Here is a 15,370-nt window from a genome sequence, read left to right as displayed (position 1 = left end):
TCATTGCATGTAGGAGGGTAAACACTCAATCCAATTCTAGCTTTGCCCTCGATGCAGAGTAGTAGCTAGGGCTTTGGTAGCATCGCAGCGCTTCGTGTTGAGTCAGCGATGGTCGCTTGCCCGAGCTCTTGCGATCAAACGACACCCAATTGTACCGGTAAAGTGCGGAATCGAACTTTGCACAGTGCTAAGGCAGGTGACTGCCAGTGTGGCAATCTTCTGTTCATGGGCGTCTTGGACTGGGTTGGCCTCGGCGTACTACCTTCCTCTGCCCACGCTACGATACTAGTTTATCGTAATAGGCAGAGAGCGACCTCGCGTGCGCGTCCTTTGCCGGCGACAAGAGCTACGTACAGCGGCTCCTCGACCACGGCGTGAGCCCCAACAGCGTCCGCCAGGTCTGCCGCTAGATTGCTGCTGGCCGCTGTTGACGTGCGCTAGGGCTGCAACGCGCTCTACCTGGCAACTTCTACGGAGAACACTGCCATGGTGGCGTTGCTGCTCGAGGCTGGCGCCGACGCCAACGCGCGCACCTGGGTACGAACCCAGCATCCTTCGTCGTCGGTTCGCAAGCGCTCGCATTAGTTTGGCCGACCGCCGCTCGTCGCTGCCATTCGCAAGTGCCATGCTGCGATCGTTGAGCTTCTTCTGGACGCTGGTGCAGCTCCCGATGCCAGCGACAAGGTACGGTGCCCAGCGTCATCTATCGTCCTAGCCCTGGGTCTAGTCACAGGTCCCACCGCTGGTTCTGGCAACTGCCGCGGGGGATGCCGGCATCGTCGAGCTCCTTCTGTGCGCTGGCGCCAACGTCACCCTCACGTCGCCGGTACGAAGACGACCTCGAGAGTGCTTGCAACACCGTCCTCTAGAAAGGACGGTCGGCGCTGTACGTGGCGGCAGAGCGGGGACATGGCGACGTCGTGGCGCTTCTCCTGCCTCGCGTTCAAGAGTCGAAGCAGTCTTTGGTACGTTGTATGAACTGCGACGACTTGGTCGCTCATGTTGAGTGTTGCTAGACAGACTCCATGGCTGTTGCGGCAGCCAACGGTCACGACGCCGTCCTCGAGTGCTTCCTTGCGACGCATGCGCTTTCGACGCAGGTACTCTATTGAACTATCGCAATTGTATGTATCCTGTTGGTGCAGGAGGACGCCGAAGCCTTGCTGGCCGCCGCCGCCGCTGGCCACGAAACCATCGTACGCCGCCTGATCGCATTCGGTGTCCCGATCGACTCGACCGACGTGGTATTCTAGTTAGTCGTTGTTAGTCGAAGTCGCAATCTCGACGATGACTAGAAAGGAAAGACAGCGCTGCTACTGGCTGCCGAGTATGGCCACCTCGCAGTTCTGAGTTTCTTATTGGACGCCGGCGCCAGCGTCAACCAACTCGATAAGGTATAGCAACGACTACAACGCCCTTTCTAGCCAACTCGACCCTTAGGTGTGCCTGCAATGTCTGCCAAGAGTCGACGTGCTACGTAGTTTGGCGAGTCTTCGCTCTTCGTCGCTGCCCGGGGCGGCCATATACCGGAAGTCACACGCCTGCTATCGGCCAAGGCAGACCTCAACAAACAAAACAAGGTACTACCCTTGTCTTCCCATCTTCAACACCGACAACGCCCACCACGCCACTAGGTACGAGCGTGGTTACCGCCGAGCGTCCCGTGACGTTCTTGGTAGAATGGCGTGTCGGCGCTCGTCGTAGCCATCGCCAAGGGCCACAGCGAGATTGTGCGGCAGCTGCTTCTCGCCGGCGCCTCTCTATCGCCCTCGCGCCTCGTACGTCAGTTCTAGTACCTTTACTTGACAAGCACATTGATTAGTTTGATCCGTTCACGGTGGCCCGCAACCACGGGCACGACGACATTCTTCAAATGCTCTCGGAAGCGACGGCCATGGTCCTCCGCTCTATTACTGCCACAAGTCTCATCACACGTCTAGGCCAACGAGCTGCCGCGTCTTCAAATTCTCGGCCGCGGCCACCAAGGCTTTGTCTACCGCAGCACCTTTCGCAGCGAACAAGTTGCGGTCAAGTCGGTGTTTGTGCATCATGGCGAGTCGACCACGTCATTGGCAACTGCCGTCGCTGCGCTGACCAAGTAGGCAATGCTTGGTGTAGGAGGAAGGATACAATACATGTGATGGGGCGTAGACTCGACTGCATCAACCTCGTGCGACTGCGCTATCTCAAGCTGCCGCCGCTGGAGCCGCCGCTGCTCGTCATGGAGTACGTCGACGGCGGCCATCTGCGCCACTACCTCGACACGCACAAGAGCGCGACCTTTGCCAGTCTGCTGCCGATCGCGATCTCGATGGCTAAGGGGTTGCGCTACCTCCACGAACGGGAGATTGTGCACGGCGCCTTGAAGAGCACCAACGTCTTGCTGCCGGCCATGACGCCGAGTGTCGCCAAGCTCGCGGGCTACGGCCTCCCGCAGCAGCTCCACGTGACTAACCCGGTCGAGAACACGCTGTGCTGGACGGCGCCCGAGGTCCTCTTGGGCCACGAGGCGTCGCCGGCCGCCGACGTCTACGCCCTCGGCATCGTCCTCGTCGAGCTCGAGACGCGCGCGGCCCCGTACGCGACGCTGACGATGGACCTCTGGGAGGTCATGGTCGCCATCAAGAACGGCTGGCTGCGCCCCGAGCTGAGCCCGCGCTGCGATCTGTGGTTCCGAGAGCTCGTCGAGACCTGCTTGCACCAAGAGCCGTCGGCGCGCCCGTCGATCCAAGACATTTGCGCCATCCTCGAGGCGCATCATACGTAGCTACGCGACTAAGATCTTGTCGTACCGTACGCCGTTGCTTTCGCATTGCTGCGGCTTCGCGGGCGCGGACGGGATTTTGGGCATCAAGGCTCCACGATTGTCAAGTGCAAACCGGTTTCGCACACCTCGGTTGAAGCGACAACGCAACCGGTTTGGAGGATAGCCGGTGGATCAACACTCGCCAGATCTTCGGAAAGCGTGTCATTTGGCATCTGATTGATCAGTGAAGATGACACCCAAACGTGGAGTACTTGTCTCGTGGTGCTAGACTCTAGAGGGGCTTGGGCCTGGCAATGAATAAGGGTAGAAAGCACCACGATAGTCGAGGTTGAAGTCTGCAGACGTCTTCATACAAACCCTAAACCCGCGTAGTTTTCGTTTTCCTAGCTGTTTGTTTGCGTCAACTCGAGTCAAGGGCGCTTGAGTTCGTACGCTCTAACACATGGTTCAGGAAGCGCCGCGTTCCTTCTTGGTGTGTGCACAGTCCGAGTCGCGGCCTTCATACGGCGTTTGCGCCAACAAAGCATGTCTATCGATTACATTGCTAACTTGGCATTGGACTCTAGACACTGAAGGACATCGGCGGCGGTCGGTCGGCGTTTAGGGTCTATTTGCACGCACGCTAGCACGAGGTTGCGGTACCATGGGGCGCAGGACGCAGAGCATTGGGGCTGCAATGTACCTTGCTTGACGCCCGCCATGACGTCGATGTCATGCAGCTCTGGAAACGGCGCTTGGCGCGTCTCCATCTCCACCAAGAAAAGCCCGAAAGCGTAGATATCCGCCGCCGACGTCGGGCTACTGCCGGCGAGGACTTCGGGCGCCGACGTGCGCGCCCAGAGGGAAGCGTCGTCCAAGCAGTAGTCGGTGAGCTTGGCCACCGCCGTCGTCGAGAGAAAAATGTTGGATGCTGTGAAGCGACCGTGCTCGAGACCAGCGGTGTGCAAGGCGGCAAGGCCTCGTGCTGCGGCGACCGCCACGGCAACTGTCGAGGTGGACGTGCGCTCGCGTCGCTGGAGCTTGACGAGGTAGTCGCGAACGCTGCCGCCATCAACGTACTCGATCGCGACGCGGTGTGTGCCGTTTGCCGAGTGAACGATGCCGTGATACCGCGCAAGGTGTGGACAGTCGAGCCTACACCTCTCAGTGAGGCGCTGCCAAACATCGAAGAAACCTACTGCTGCGCGCGGTCCAAAGTACTGAGAAAGGCGGCGTCGTTACTCGGGTACATGGTCTTGATGGCGACCGTGTGGCCGAGGTACGAGCTCTTCCACACGTCCCCGTACCGGCCGCGACCGAGCTTGACCAAGCACAGTACGGGCGGTTTGAGCGCACTCAGTTGCGCCTAGGCTCTGGTGTGAGTGTGCGCTCATTTGATTCAGCTATACTTTCTGAGCTGTGAGAAGGGCGCGCACCGTCGTGTGGTGGCCGTTCTGACGCGCAATCGTCAGCGGATTCACCTACAATATTTTCGTACATGGGCTAGGAATTAACGAATCGTACCTTGTCGGGGAGGTGCGTGTTGGCGCCGGCGGCCACGAGCAGCTTGACAACAGCAACGTGGCCCCGTCGGGCAGCGGTGTAGATGGCCGTTTCTCCGTTCTATAGCGTTTGGTTTCGTCGCGAATACATCGATATTTGGCGCACGATATCGGCTTTGTTGATGTCAGCTGTCACGACGAGAAGCAGCTCCACCACGGGGACGTGGCCACCCCGCGCAGCGACCAGCAGTGCCGACCGACCTGCCTAGGGCCATTCTGTATGCGCGTAGGCTCACTATAGAAGTACGAACCGTGTTGCAATGGTTGGCGTTCACCTTGGCGGCCAAGAGACACTGCACGACGGGGGCGTGGCCCCGGTCGGCGGCCCAAATCAGCGGGGTATCCTTGCTCTACCGTTGAAATGAGAACCCTAGCCCTAGCATTATTCAACATCAACCTGATTGGGCTGGTTGACGTCGGCCTTGGCCGCGATCAAGAGCGAGACGATCTCCGTGTACCCGCCGTTGGCCGCCATGAGCAGCGGAGTATTTTGACTCTACGCCACTTGCTGTTAGCACCAAAAGAATGTTCGCAGCACGATCTCTGCCACCTTGTCGCTGAGGTGCGTACTCGCCCCCGCGTCCAGCAGCAGCTTGACGGCGTCGCGCAGCCCGCGCTTGGCGGCAATGAAGAGCGGCGTGCAGCCTTCCTATAGAAGGCCCCGTACTTAAGGATCCGCCGTTTCTGGTCTGCAAAGCACAGGACAACGTACGTCGTTGGCGAGGTTGACGTTGGCACTGGCGGCCACAAGTTGGGCGACCACATCGACATGGCCCTTGTACACGGCGAGAAACACAGCCGAGTGCCCAAACTAATCATAAGACAACGGCTCGGCGAGTGCGACGACGCGATGGCCAGCGTACGTCGTTGCAGTGGTCGATCTTGGCGCCAGCCAAGAGTAGCAGTGCAACAACCTCCTTCCGCCCGGCCATCGCTGCCGCCAGCAGCGGTGTCTGCCCTAGCTACATGGCTGTTATAAGTACGAGCATAAGACTTAGAGCGCTACCTGGTTGGCGCAGTCGTAGTTGGCGTCGGCCGCCAATAGATCTTGAACGATCGCCGTGTAGCCGTGCAAGGCCGCAGTAAAGAGCGGCGACTGCCCCGTCTACGCTCCCACGTAAGCGAATGGAGAGACTCGATCGCTGGCTACCGCGTTGCAGAGGTTGACGTTGGCGTGTCCCAAAACAAGAAGTCGCACAATGTCGGCGTAGCCGCCGTCAGCAGCAATGTACAGCGGCGAGTCGCCACGCTACGAAATGACATACATTCAAACGAGACGATCGGTGTGGACGGAGTTACCCGATCGAGCACATCAAGACTCGCGCCAGCTTCGATGAGTAGCGCGGCGCAGCTCGTGTGGCCACGGATGACGGCGGCTACCAAAGGGACTGCTTTGGTCTACGCAATTTGGTAAGCGCAAAGTCGACGCGCGCGACAGGACGCACCCACGTCGGCGAATCCGGGTTCGCGCCTGCTTCAACGAGAAGCCGGGCGATCGCAGCGTGATTGGCGACGACTGCCTTGTACAGCGCTGGTACGCCCTACACCGCCAGTCGCTGAGCGCTGCGTGGAAGAAGTGCTCGTACGAGGCAAATGCCGTTGGCGTTCACACCTGTCGCGAGGAGCGACGTCACGAGCGAGAGGTCGCCGGCGCCGGCCGCTTGCGCGAGCTTGCTCTCGTCCTATAGGGCATGAGTCGGTCGGTGAATGCGGCTGTGCGCACCCCGAGGCCAAACCAGTCGCGCACGCCCATGTTTGGTGGCAGCAAGTGTTTGGAAATGACCTGCGCCGGTGACGTACAAGTGCAACTGCACCTTTCTCATGGGTGCAAGTGACGCGGCGCGCCAGTGATGGACGCTGGGCACTTGGTCGTGGGACGGGCCGTGGAGGACTGTACCTTTGATCGGGTACAGTCGCACGCACACGTCGCCAGCGTCTTCAATACCGGGTACCGAGTGGCACGATGGCGGCCGTGGAACCAGATCTTAGCGTCTTGTCCATGGACGACCCAAAGACACGTAATTCAGCGCTGAAAGCTGATGGCAACTTGAAGCACCGCCTGTTGATTGGCTAGACCAAACGCACCCTGCGTTGGATTGGTCTGTTTTAGCCAATCACGTCGAGCGAGCAAGATATTTCGAGAAAATCGGAAAAATCCAACAATTCCCGCCTGTCGGCGGTCCAGTCTGCTGCCTCGTGCCAAGGACGATGCGATGGAGTGCGTTGGTGCTACCATTTATACTTATAGCACTCGTACCAACGATAAACATAAGCGCAGAGTTCCCAAGAACCTGCGTGCAACATGGTTGACGCGACCGGAAAGTCTCGAAAATTGAGATAATTGCAATTTTGTATTTTTATATTCAGGGTTCAGGATATCAACGTGGCAGTTTACCAAGTGCTTTCGCGACTCGAGTGTGCTCTGGGTGCGAATCGGGGTTCACCGAGTAGCTACATCGCAGTCGCCAGCAAAGAGTCAAGACGATCATGCAGTTGGCGCCGGCAAGCCCGCGCTCGTTGGGTGCGCTTTGGCTCGTCGACCGCGATCAGCGAACCAGATTGCAATCCCCACAACCCATGAGCAACAACTCATCCTGTCAGCGGTCGTTTAACGCAGGCGTTTAAACACAACACGCTTAAATTAACATACTTGGTCGCTAGACAGCGAGCGGCGTCGACTCGGTCGGCAATGTGATTGATACGAGAGGAATGGCCATCGGCGTCACCTCCAGCAGCTGTACAATATGACGGTGGCCCCGTCGCCGCGCCACAGCCAGCGGATTCACCTACCCCGCGTCAACCCCCGCGTCGCCCATAGTTGTGTGAAGTACCTCGTCTGGCTGATGGATCTGAGCTCCCGCCATGAACAGGAGCTCGACAACCTGCGCGTGGCCATTCCTGGCAGCCTTAAAGATCGGCGTCTCGCCCCTCTGCAAGCAGCCACCGTTAGTCAATCTGCCTTACTAGTGGGGGTTGGGGACGTACGCAGTCGCACTTGTTGATATCGGCGTTTGCTGCAATGAGCAAATGGACAATGTTGACATGACCACCAGCGGCCGCGAGGCTCACGGCCGACACGCCCACCTAGTTGCATGTGAGATACGACAATTTATAGTTGGTTCGAGCTACCTTGTTGCAGTGGTTGATGTTGGCTTGGGCCGCCACGAGGTGCTGGGCCATTTCAAACTGGCCGCGGAAGGCTGCAAAAATGAGCGCCGTGTCGCCCGTCTATGAGATAGAACGAGGTTTGTTGTCGATCGCGTCCAATGCACGCACCAAGCTCTCCAAGTTGGTGTCGGCGTCGGCGGCAACTAGCAGCTGCACAATCGCGAGGTGGCCGAGGTCGGCAGCACGCATGAGCGGCGTGTGTCCTGCCTACAAGATAGATCTTGAGCCTTGGGAGCCAAATCGACGGAGCATACGGTTGTGGCTTGGTTGACGTTGACGGGCGAGTGTAACAAGAGGTCGACGAGTCCGTGGTGGCCCTGGGACACGGCAGCCAGCAGCGGAAACGAGCCCAGCTAAGCAAATAACGCGTCCAAGCTGCAAACCGACCGAGTGCAACGTACGTTGTTGGTCTTGTGCGGGTCGGCACTGGCGTTGATGAGGGCGAGGGCCAGTTCAAGCTGCCCATGGTACGTGGCCAGCAGCAGCGGAGACATGCCGTTCTACGATCACGTTGTTGTACAGCTCCATTCGGTTGATTCAAACCTGGTCGCACTGGTTGACGTCGGCGCCGGCGTCCACGAGGAGGTGAACGACATCGACATGGCCCTCCGCGATCGCCACCAAAAGCGCCGAGCTGCCGTTCTAACCGCATGATGCGACGTCGTCACCGAGATCCAACCAGATCACGTACAAGACTGCGCGTGTCGATGGCGGCGCCGACACGCAGCAAGAGGTCCACGACCACGAGATGGCCTTTCCCAGCGGCTTGCAGCAGAATCGACTCGCCGTGCTAGTGCCAGCATGCGACCTCGTTCGACGACACTATTGTCATGCGTACCCGGTTGCATTGGTTGACGTCCGCGCCCGTGTTGAGCAAGAGCACTACCGTGTCGACGTGGTTGGCCAGCGCGGCCACCATGAGCGGCGACTCGCCGTGCTACGATAAGATGTATCAATCTATATATCTTTCAATAGAGATAGTGTGCGTACTCGGTTGGGCTTGTCGTAGTCGGCGTGGGCATTGACGAGCGCGTCGACGACGTCCGTGTGTCCGTGCTGCGCCGCAATCAACGTCGGCGACCGGCCATACTAGACAACACGATCATCGTTCAACTCCAACTTCAACTCAAATCTACGTGGTCGGATTTGTTGAGATTGGCATTGGCCGCGATAAGCAGCGACGTCATCTCGAGGCTGCCGCGCTCGGCCGCGAGGAAGAGCGCCGTGCCGCCCCACTAACAGTGCCAGGTATGGTTACGCCAAAAATACCGTCCGAATCGCACCTTGTCGCGCTTATTGAGAAAGGCGTTGGCCGCAATAAGAACTTGGACAATGCGTACGTGGCCTTTGCCAGTGGCCACGAGAAGCGGCGTCGTGCCAAACTACGTAGCAGGAAGCGTGCATCAGGCGATGGCGAGAGCCGTTGGCTGCCGTACCCAGGCGCGCTGGTTGACGTTGGCGCCGGCTTCGACGAGCATCTCGACGATCGCGAGACTGTTGCCCCATGCGGCGCTGAAGAGCGCGGGGTAGCCCTAGCAAAGATACATATTTTGAGCCGACAAGATCGCAAGCGCTGCGACGACGACGTACGAGCTTGGTGGCGTTGGGACTCACGCCTTGCTTGAGCAGCGCCGAGACCGTGGCGGCGTCACCGTGGCCAGCCGCTTTCGCGAGCTTGCTCTCGTCCTACGCTCGCGTCGCACCGATGCATCTCGGGTGGTTGCCATACCCCAAGCCCAAAGAGGTCGGCAATCGCCATGCCACGCAAATTCGCAAATGGGTGTTTGGGACATGCAGAATGATGGTTTGATGATTAAACACATTTAACGCACACGCGTTAAAGTCCAGACTGTGATCAGGAGCTGCCACAAGCTGCCGCTGCACAACCGGCAGCACTCGTACTCATCCTCATACCTGGTCCGCCGTGCATCGTCCTTGCTGCGTCGATGGCGTCGACAGCGCGTCGGGTTGGTCTTAAAATTTGAAATAAATGAGTTTGGACCAGCCACCCCGGAGGGCGGCGCGAGTCACGCTGGCGCGCCGACGCTGGCTTGCGGGTCGCGCGTTGGTAGCATGCGCAGTATGTGCAAAGAACGGGGCCGGTGAGATGCTCGTGAAATTTCCTGGTGGCCCCACGTTGCACTTTGACCAAGCTTGAGAAAAGGTCATCTCGCGTCAGATCGCGATGCTGTCTCCGACAGCTACAGTACTGTACGGACTGTAGAGTGGCGAGGTGCCAGCAGACAGAAGCTGTGGACGCAGTGTCGAGTGTCGAGACGCCGTGCTGCTGTGTATTGTGTTGCAAGCCAAAACCATGGGAGGAGCCGGAATTCTCCGAGTACCCAGTCGAGCTACCCAGCGTCCGGGCCTTGCCCCTTCTGAACGACTGGTCCGTGTCGATCTACGATACCGGCAACCTTGGAAGAAGGAGGAGCTGCAAGATCGCGCTGCGCTCAAAATTCTGTCCCTTCTTGTCATGCCTCAACAGACAAAGTTCGGACAACAGCACACGAGCTGGGACAAAAGAAGGTGTGATTCTCAACTGCCAAACTCCCGTGCTATTCGCGCACGAGGTGATGCGAGTGAGGAGCTACACCATGTACCCGAAACATCCACTGTTTATTTGCGCTTGTTCTGCGACGGCGGCGTGTTGGCAGCAGAGCAGCCATCAACTGGCATCTTGGAGCGACCTATAAACCGGTTGGGTGGCGATGCTTGCAGAAGTCGCTGAAATTCTGTTCTCCAGCCAAAGTGCTATCAACTACTAGTATATTAGTAGCGATTTACCACAGTTATCGCAATGTGCGTCATCCAATGCAGCAAGCGGCATTGCACGTGCAACGTTTTACTCGGCGCAAAGTCTCCAGTTTCTGGTTCGGTCGAGGCCTACGCGGGGCTTGAGAAGTTGATACAAACAGTTGATAGTCGGTACGGCCTCGACGCAACCGGCTTCTGCAGCCGCCAAGAGGCTAGCGATTTCGGCGTGTCCCTTCCGCGTCGCTTTCAAGAGCGCCGACTCGGCGTACTACAGAGCAAATAAGTTTTAGCAAACGTAGTGTGCGAGGGACATACGACGTCGTGCTTGTAGACAGCGGCATTGGCCGAGAGCAGCAGCTTGACAATGTCCGTATGGCCGCCTCGGGCTGCAAACATCAACGCCGTCATACCGCTCTAGTCAATGTAGTTATATCAACGGTCATCGTCTGCGTGACAATCTGTTACCGCGTTATAACAGTTGACAGCAGCGTTGGCTTGCAGTAGATAGTCCACCGTGAGTGTGTGTCCGTGCCGCGCCGCCGCCAACAGCGGCGTATCGTGTGCCTGCACGCATATGATGCAAAAATATCAACTTGATAGAGTCCTACAGCGGTCGCCGTGTTGGGATTCGCGCCGGCCGCCGTGAGCTGCCGCACGACATCGCTATAGCCGTAGTACGCTGCATAGTACAGAGGCGACACGTCGTTCTAGTCAAAAACATATCTAGTGATGGATGTGGTACGAGACACACAATGTACGATCATGGTGTGGTTCGGGTTGGCCCCTTTGGCCAAAAGAAGCTCGACCATCGCGGTGTTGCGGTGCTTGGTCGCTGCAAAGAGCGGAAACACTTCCAGCTACGACGATGTGAGCGCCTCTCGAAGACCAACTTTGGCTACCTTATCCTTGCTGTCGAGCATGGCGTCGGAGTTGACGAAGAGCTGGATGAGCGCTGTTTGGTTGCCTTTGGCTGCCATCAGAAGCGCCGACTGGCCCACCTAGTCCAGGGTTCGATGCCGAAGGCCGAGGTTATTGAAATCAACACACCTCATTCGTGGTGAGGTTGATGTCAGCACCCGCTGCGAGCAGCAGTTTTGCGATCGAATAGCAATTTTTGACCGTCGTAGCCGCGTGCAGGGGCGTGAATCCCTCCTACGCAGATATAACACTACCATGAGTTTCATGCAGCTAAGGTGTATAACCTTGTCCGCAAGGTTGACATCGGCGCGGGCCGAGACAAGCGCGGTGACGAGCACGCTGTGTTCCGCCAGTACGGCCATGAAAAGCGCCGTACGTCCCATCTGCACACTTTAACATTGAGATTGAGGTTCGATTGGAGATCGCACCGCATCCTGCTGATTGACATTGACATCCGCTTTGATGAGGACGCTGACGGTGTTATAATGCTTGGCCGACACGGCCGCCATGAGCGGGGATGTTCCAAGCTAGCCATTCAATAGCAAATGAGCAGCGATGCCCATACGGTACCTTCGTGGCGAGATGCACGTCGCCGCCAGCAGCCAAGAGCTGGCGCAGAATCGAGTCGAGGCCGGCGTTGGCCGCTAGCCACACAGCGCTGCGACCTCGCTACCTATTCGTTCGCATCGACGCTCAACAAAAGAGGGTCGATACCGAGTCGCAAGTATTGGGGTCGGCCCCCGCGGTCAGCAGTGTGCGCGCAATGAAGTAGTTCTTGACCTCGACCGCGAGGGCTAGCGGCGTCGTGCCCCACTACGCGTCCCGTTGAAGCCACAGAAGTCTACTCTCGCTACTGAGATACCGTATCTTGCTTGTTGACGTCCGCGCCAGCAGCCACCAACCGCTCGACCAACTTGGCGTTGCGCTGGCGCACACATAGCAGCAGCGGCGTAATTCCATACTAGCCGCGCAGGCGTGAAGCCTCAGAGGAGTGCACCAAGGGATGAGGCTGTACCCACGCCGCCTTGTCGACATTGGCGCCTGCGGTAAGAAGCATCTCGACGATGGCCGCTTGCTCGCGCTTCAAGGCGACGTACAAGGCCGAATAGCCCTAGCATGCAGGCGGCATGACGTCGCAGCACAGAGTCGTTGGGACGCACGCGTTTGGACGCATCGGGGGACACGCCTTTCTCCAGCAAAAGGGCGACCGTGCTGACGCCGCCGCATGCGACTGCTTCGACGAGCTTGGCTTCGTCCTAGCGCCATGCGTGAGCGACGGCGGCGGAGGCGGGAGCGACGTACGCCAAGGCCGACCCAGTCGGCGACCGCCATATATTTTTGCTGAATTGCTGCAAAATCATTTCACACTCTGAAAATTCCACATGTGAGAATTGAAGCCGGAGTGCGTTAAACTACGTGTGTTTATGTTACACACGTGATAGTGGTGAAAAACGCCTAGTGAATTGCACACGTGAAAAATAGTTTGAGTGTGTGGTTTTTGTGCTTTACGCTTGACAGTGGTGAATATCGTGTCGCTGCAATGCATGTCGTCGGGTTGTCAACCGACTGGTTGCAAGTTATAGTACATGGACTATAGAAGACTAAATCGACACAGGACATCCTGTTTATAATTAAAAGAAATGGTGCACTAGGCGATGGCGGCCAGCGGAGCCGCCGACTCGACCAGCGGCGTCGTCTCGTCACAGCACTTGACGACAACCTCGACGGCCTCGGGCGCGAGAATCTGAAGCCCACGACTGTGTCCTCGGGCTTTGGCCACGCGCACCAGCGTCTCCTACACTCTTCTGTGAGCTTCCTTCGCCACCATGCGGGCAGTCTACCAGGAGCGCGTCGTCGACGCTAGCACCCGCGTTCCAGAGAATGAGCAGCACATCAACATGGCCCATCTGGACGGCCTTCAAGATCGGGCGATTGCCACGCTAAGTGCACGATATATGAGTCTTCCTTCTGACTACGTGGGTGGGAACGTACAGCATCGCAGAGGTTGACGTCGGCGCCGGCCGCGACGAGGCAGTGGGCGACCTCTGCGTGGCCGAGGAAGCAAGCATACGTGAGCGCCGAGCCAACCTACAGAGCGGAAATGAGCTGGGGTCGAATCACAAGTGTAGGATGCTACATGATTGCACTGGTTCACGGCCGCGCCAGCAAGCATGAGGCTCTGGACGATGAGCGCGTTGCCCTTTTCGGTGGCGGCGAGGAGGGCCGAGTCGCCGAGCTAGCACATTGATGAGCGTCGGTCGTTGGACAGCTCAGGAGCGCACCGGTGTGCACAGGTTCGGGTCGGCGCCGTGGGCCAAAAGCAGCTGCACGATCTCACTGTCGCCCTTGTCGGCAGCTTGCAGCAGTGCCGTGTAGCCTAGCTATAGTAGGAGATAGTACCTCGTGTCGCAGCAATCGCGAACGATGTACGTTGGTTGTTTGGTTGACGTCGGCTTGCGACTGTACGAGGAGAGCGACGATGCGAGAGCGACCGTGCATGGCAGCGAGGTAGACGGGCGACTCGCCAAGCTAGTCATTTTGAATCATGAGTGGCGCTCGTGTCGCAATAGCTAGTACCTTGTTGCTCACATGCGGGCTCGCCGAAGCTTCGAGGAGCTGCTGCACGATGTCTTCGTGGCCAAAGTGGGCCGCTGCGAGCAGAGGACACGTGCCATGCTACATCGCGTCTTCAGGCACATTCTGTTTCGAAACAGTGGATGCGATTACCTGGTCGCAGCTGTGCACGTGGGCGTTGGCGGCCAGCAAGATGCGGACAATGGCCGAGTAGCCTTGCGTAGCGGCGAGAAGGAGCGGCGAGATCCCATCCTAGTCCAAATAGTATCAATACAGTTTCAAGATATCAATCGCAATGGCTACCCGGTTGGCGTGGTTGACGTTGGCCCCTGCCGCGACCACGAGCTCGACCATCGCCGTGTTGCCCGAGCGCACGGCTTGAAAAAGCACCGAGTCGCCGGCCTAAACAAATTTCAGAAAAACGTTGAAAAATCGGAAAAACGATCGTACGAGGTTGGTCTGGTGGACATTTGCTTGGGCGTCGATCAAGAGCTGTGCGATCGCGAGCTGACCGGCCGACAAGGCCAGCATCAGTGGCGACATGCCGTCCTACGCCCTTGATAAACTCCGTCGACGCTGCAACAAGGACCGACATACGCGCGTGGGGTAGTTGCAGTCGGCGTTGGCGTCGACCAAGAGCTTGACGACGTCACTGTTGCCATGGAGGACAGCGACGAGCAGTGGCGTTCGACCATGCTAGCGTGAAACGTGAGCGATCGTCCAATCTGCCGTGGGTGACAGACCTTGTCCGGCGCGTCCAGGTGCGCGTTGGCAGCAATGAGCAGCGCGAGCATGTCGGTGTTGCCGCATTCAGCGGCTCGAAAGATGGCCGAGCCACCCCACTGTCGCACAATCGTACATGAGATGCGATAAGATCGTAGCGCCTCGTACCACGTCGGTCGTGTTGACGTCCGCGTTGGCGGCGGTGAGAAGCTCCACGATGCGCGTATGGCCTTTTCCGACAGCAACCAGCAGCGGCGTGACGCCAAACTAGCACAGTGACCATGAGAAATGATGGTCGGGTGATGGGACGCCGTACCCAGGTCGCCGTATCGGGGTTCGCGCCGGCCTCGAGAAGCGCTTCGACGATCGAGATGTTGTTGCCCCACGCCGCGTTGAAGAGCGCCGAGTAGCCCTAGCGTCACGTAGCGTGAGTTGTGCAGAGCGGGATGGGCGAGACGCACGAGCTTGCTGGCGGTCGGCGGCACACCGGCTTGCAGCAGTGCGAGGACCACGTCGGCGTCGCCGTGGGCGGCCGCGGCCGCGAGCTTGCTCTCCTCCTAGTACATCTTGCGTGAAGTCCGTCCGGTCTAGTAGCGCGGTGTACCCCAAGACCGATCCAGTTCATGGTCAATTGCCAAATGCCCAACTGCGCCACCTGCCTTTTTCTGCGAGCTCGAGCACCATCTGGTGCGTGTGAAAATCAGTTGCTGGTGTTTCTCACCTGGTCGATCGCAAATATCACATTCGGGTCGATGGGGTCGGCCACGACGCTCGCCCGCGCAAGATCTGCAGTTGAGTCCATCAGCCTTTCGATCAAGAGCGATGCAAGGGCCAAGACGCGGGTACAAAGCCGTCGCGCTCGGCGGTGCGAGAGTGGGTGGCGCCATGGACACGATCCGCCACGGACAGCGATCGGTCGCTG

The 15,370-nt window shown here is 58.4% G+C and overlaps 3 protein-coding genes across 5 annotated transcripts; 1 reads left to right on the top strand and 2 right to left on the bottom strand.

Moving 5' to 3' along the window:
- The first annotated feature begins 209 nt into the window (after positions 1-209).
- SDRG_17152 (TKL protein kinase) lies at positions 210-2,796 on the top strand. Its single transcript, XM_008623389.1, has 14 exons — positions 210-255; positions 303-398; positions 442-537; positions 586-684; positions 728-826; positions 870-965; positions 1,017-1,100; positions 1,146-1,244; positions 1,296-1,394; positions 1,482-1,580; positions 1,680-1,778; positions 1,823-1,897; positions 1,941-2,098; positions 2,152-2,796. The coding sequence occupies exons 1-14, from the start codon at positions 226-228 to the stop codon at positions 2,765-2,767; spliced, it is 1,845 nt and encodes a 614-aa protein (XP_008621611.1). The 5' UTR covers positions 210-225; the 3' UTR covers positions 2,768-2,796.
- A 133-nt stretch (positions 2,797-2,929) lies between these two features.
- On the bottom strand, positions 2,930-6,337 carry SDRG_17151 (serine/threonine protein kinase). Of its 3 annotated transcripts, none has more exons than XM_008623386.1 (18): positions 6,032-6,337; positions 5,895-5,990; positions 5,754-5,849; positions 5,608-5,706; positions 5,459-5,557; positions 5,315-5,413; positions 5,172-5,270; positions 5,021-5,119; positions 4,859-4,957; positions 4,706-4,804; positions 4,560-4,658; positions 4,415-4,513; positions 4,271-4,369; positions 4,156-4,227; positions 3,946-4,112; positions 3,308-3,901; positions 3,200-3,264; positions 2,930-3,154 (listed from the first exon to the last, which is right to left on the bottom strand). In XM_008623386.1, the coding sequence occupies exons 1-18, from the start codon at positions 6,059-6,061 to the stop codon at positions 3,126-3,128; spliced, it is 2,139 nt and encodes a 712-aa protein (XP_008621608.1). In that variant the 5' UTR covers positions 6,062-6,337; the 3' UTR covers positions 2,930-3,125. The 3 variants fall into 3 exon arrangements, with proteins under 3 accessions (XP_008621608.1, XP_008621610.1, XP_008621609.1); XM_008623388.1 differs by having other exon boundaries at positions 3,200-3,389; positions 3,450-3,901; XM_008623387.1 differs by having other exon boundaries at positions 3,200-3,901.
- A 628-nt stretch (positions 6,338-6,965) lies between these two features.
- SDRG_17150 (hypothetical protein) lies at positions 6,966-15,073 on the bottom strand (the record flags this gene model as incomplete). Its single annotated transcript, XM_008623385.1, has 35 exons — positions 6,966-7,094; positions 7,140-7,238; positions 7,294-7,392; positions 7,438-7,536; positions 7,585-7,683; positions 7,731-7,829; positions 7,878-7,976; positions 8,020-8,118; positions 8,168-8,266; positions 8,315-8,413; positions 8,467-8,565; positions 8,613-8,711; positions 8,760-8,858; positions 10,549-10,647; positions 10,842-10,940; positions 10,992-11,090; positions 11,133-11,231; positions 11,281-11,385; positions 11,436-11,534; positions 11,866-11,964; positions 12,014-12,112; positions 12,167-12,262; positions 12,312-12,407; positions 12,993-13,091; positions 13,434-13,532; positions 13,582-13,680; positions 13,729-13,827; positions 13,879-13,977; positions 14,029-14,127; positions 14,176-14,274; positions 14,323-14,421; positions 14,617-14,715; positions 14,765-14,860; positions 14,910-15,005; positions 15,053-15,073. 35 exons carry the CDS (start codon positions 15,071-15,073, stop codon positions 6,966-6,968), a joined length of 3,411 nt encoding a protein of 1,136 aa, XP_008621607.1.
- Positions 15,074-15,370: the final 297 nt, after the last annotated feature.

Source organism: Saprolegnia diclina, assembly GCF_000281045.1.
Source record: "Saprolegnia diclina VS20 unplaced genomic scaffold supercont1.204, whole genome shotgun sequence".
In the NCBI taxonomy this organism is placed as follows: Eukaryota; Oomycota; class Saprolegniomycetes; order Saprolegniales; family Saprolegniaceae; genus Saprolegnia; species Saprolegnia diclina.
Note: the sequence above shows the minus strand (reverse complement) of the source record. Positions and strands in the feature narration are given on the sequence as shown.

Bases quoted from the DNA above. Each gene is read 5' to 3' on its own strand.
- SDRG_17152 (XM_008623389.1), top strand. From the start codon at position 226: ATGGGCGTCTTGGACTGGGTTGGCCTCGGC. The intron at 538-585 runs GTACGAACCCAG...CGCTCGCATTAG, and splicing joins ACGCCAACGCGCGCACCTGG to TTTGGCCGACCGCCGCTCGT. The intron at 827-869 runs GTACGAAGACGA...ACCGTCCTCTAG, and splicing joins ACGTCACCCTCACGTCGCCG to AAAGGACGGTCGGCGCTGTA.
- SDRG_17151 (XM_008623386.1), bottom strand. From the start codon at position 6,061: ATGGGCGTGCGCGACTGGTTTGGCCTCGGG. The intron at 5,271-5,314 runs GTAGCGCTCTAA...ACAGCCATGTAG, and splicing joins ACTACGACTGCGCCAACCAG to CTAGGGCAGACACCGCTGCT. The intron at 4,805-4,858 runs GTGGCAGAGATC...CAAGTGGCGTAG, and splicing joins GTACGCACCTCAGCGACAAG to AGTCAAAATACTCCGCTGCT.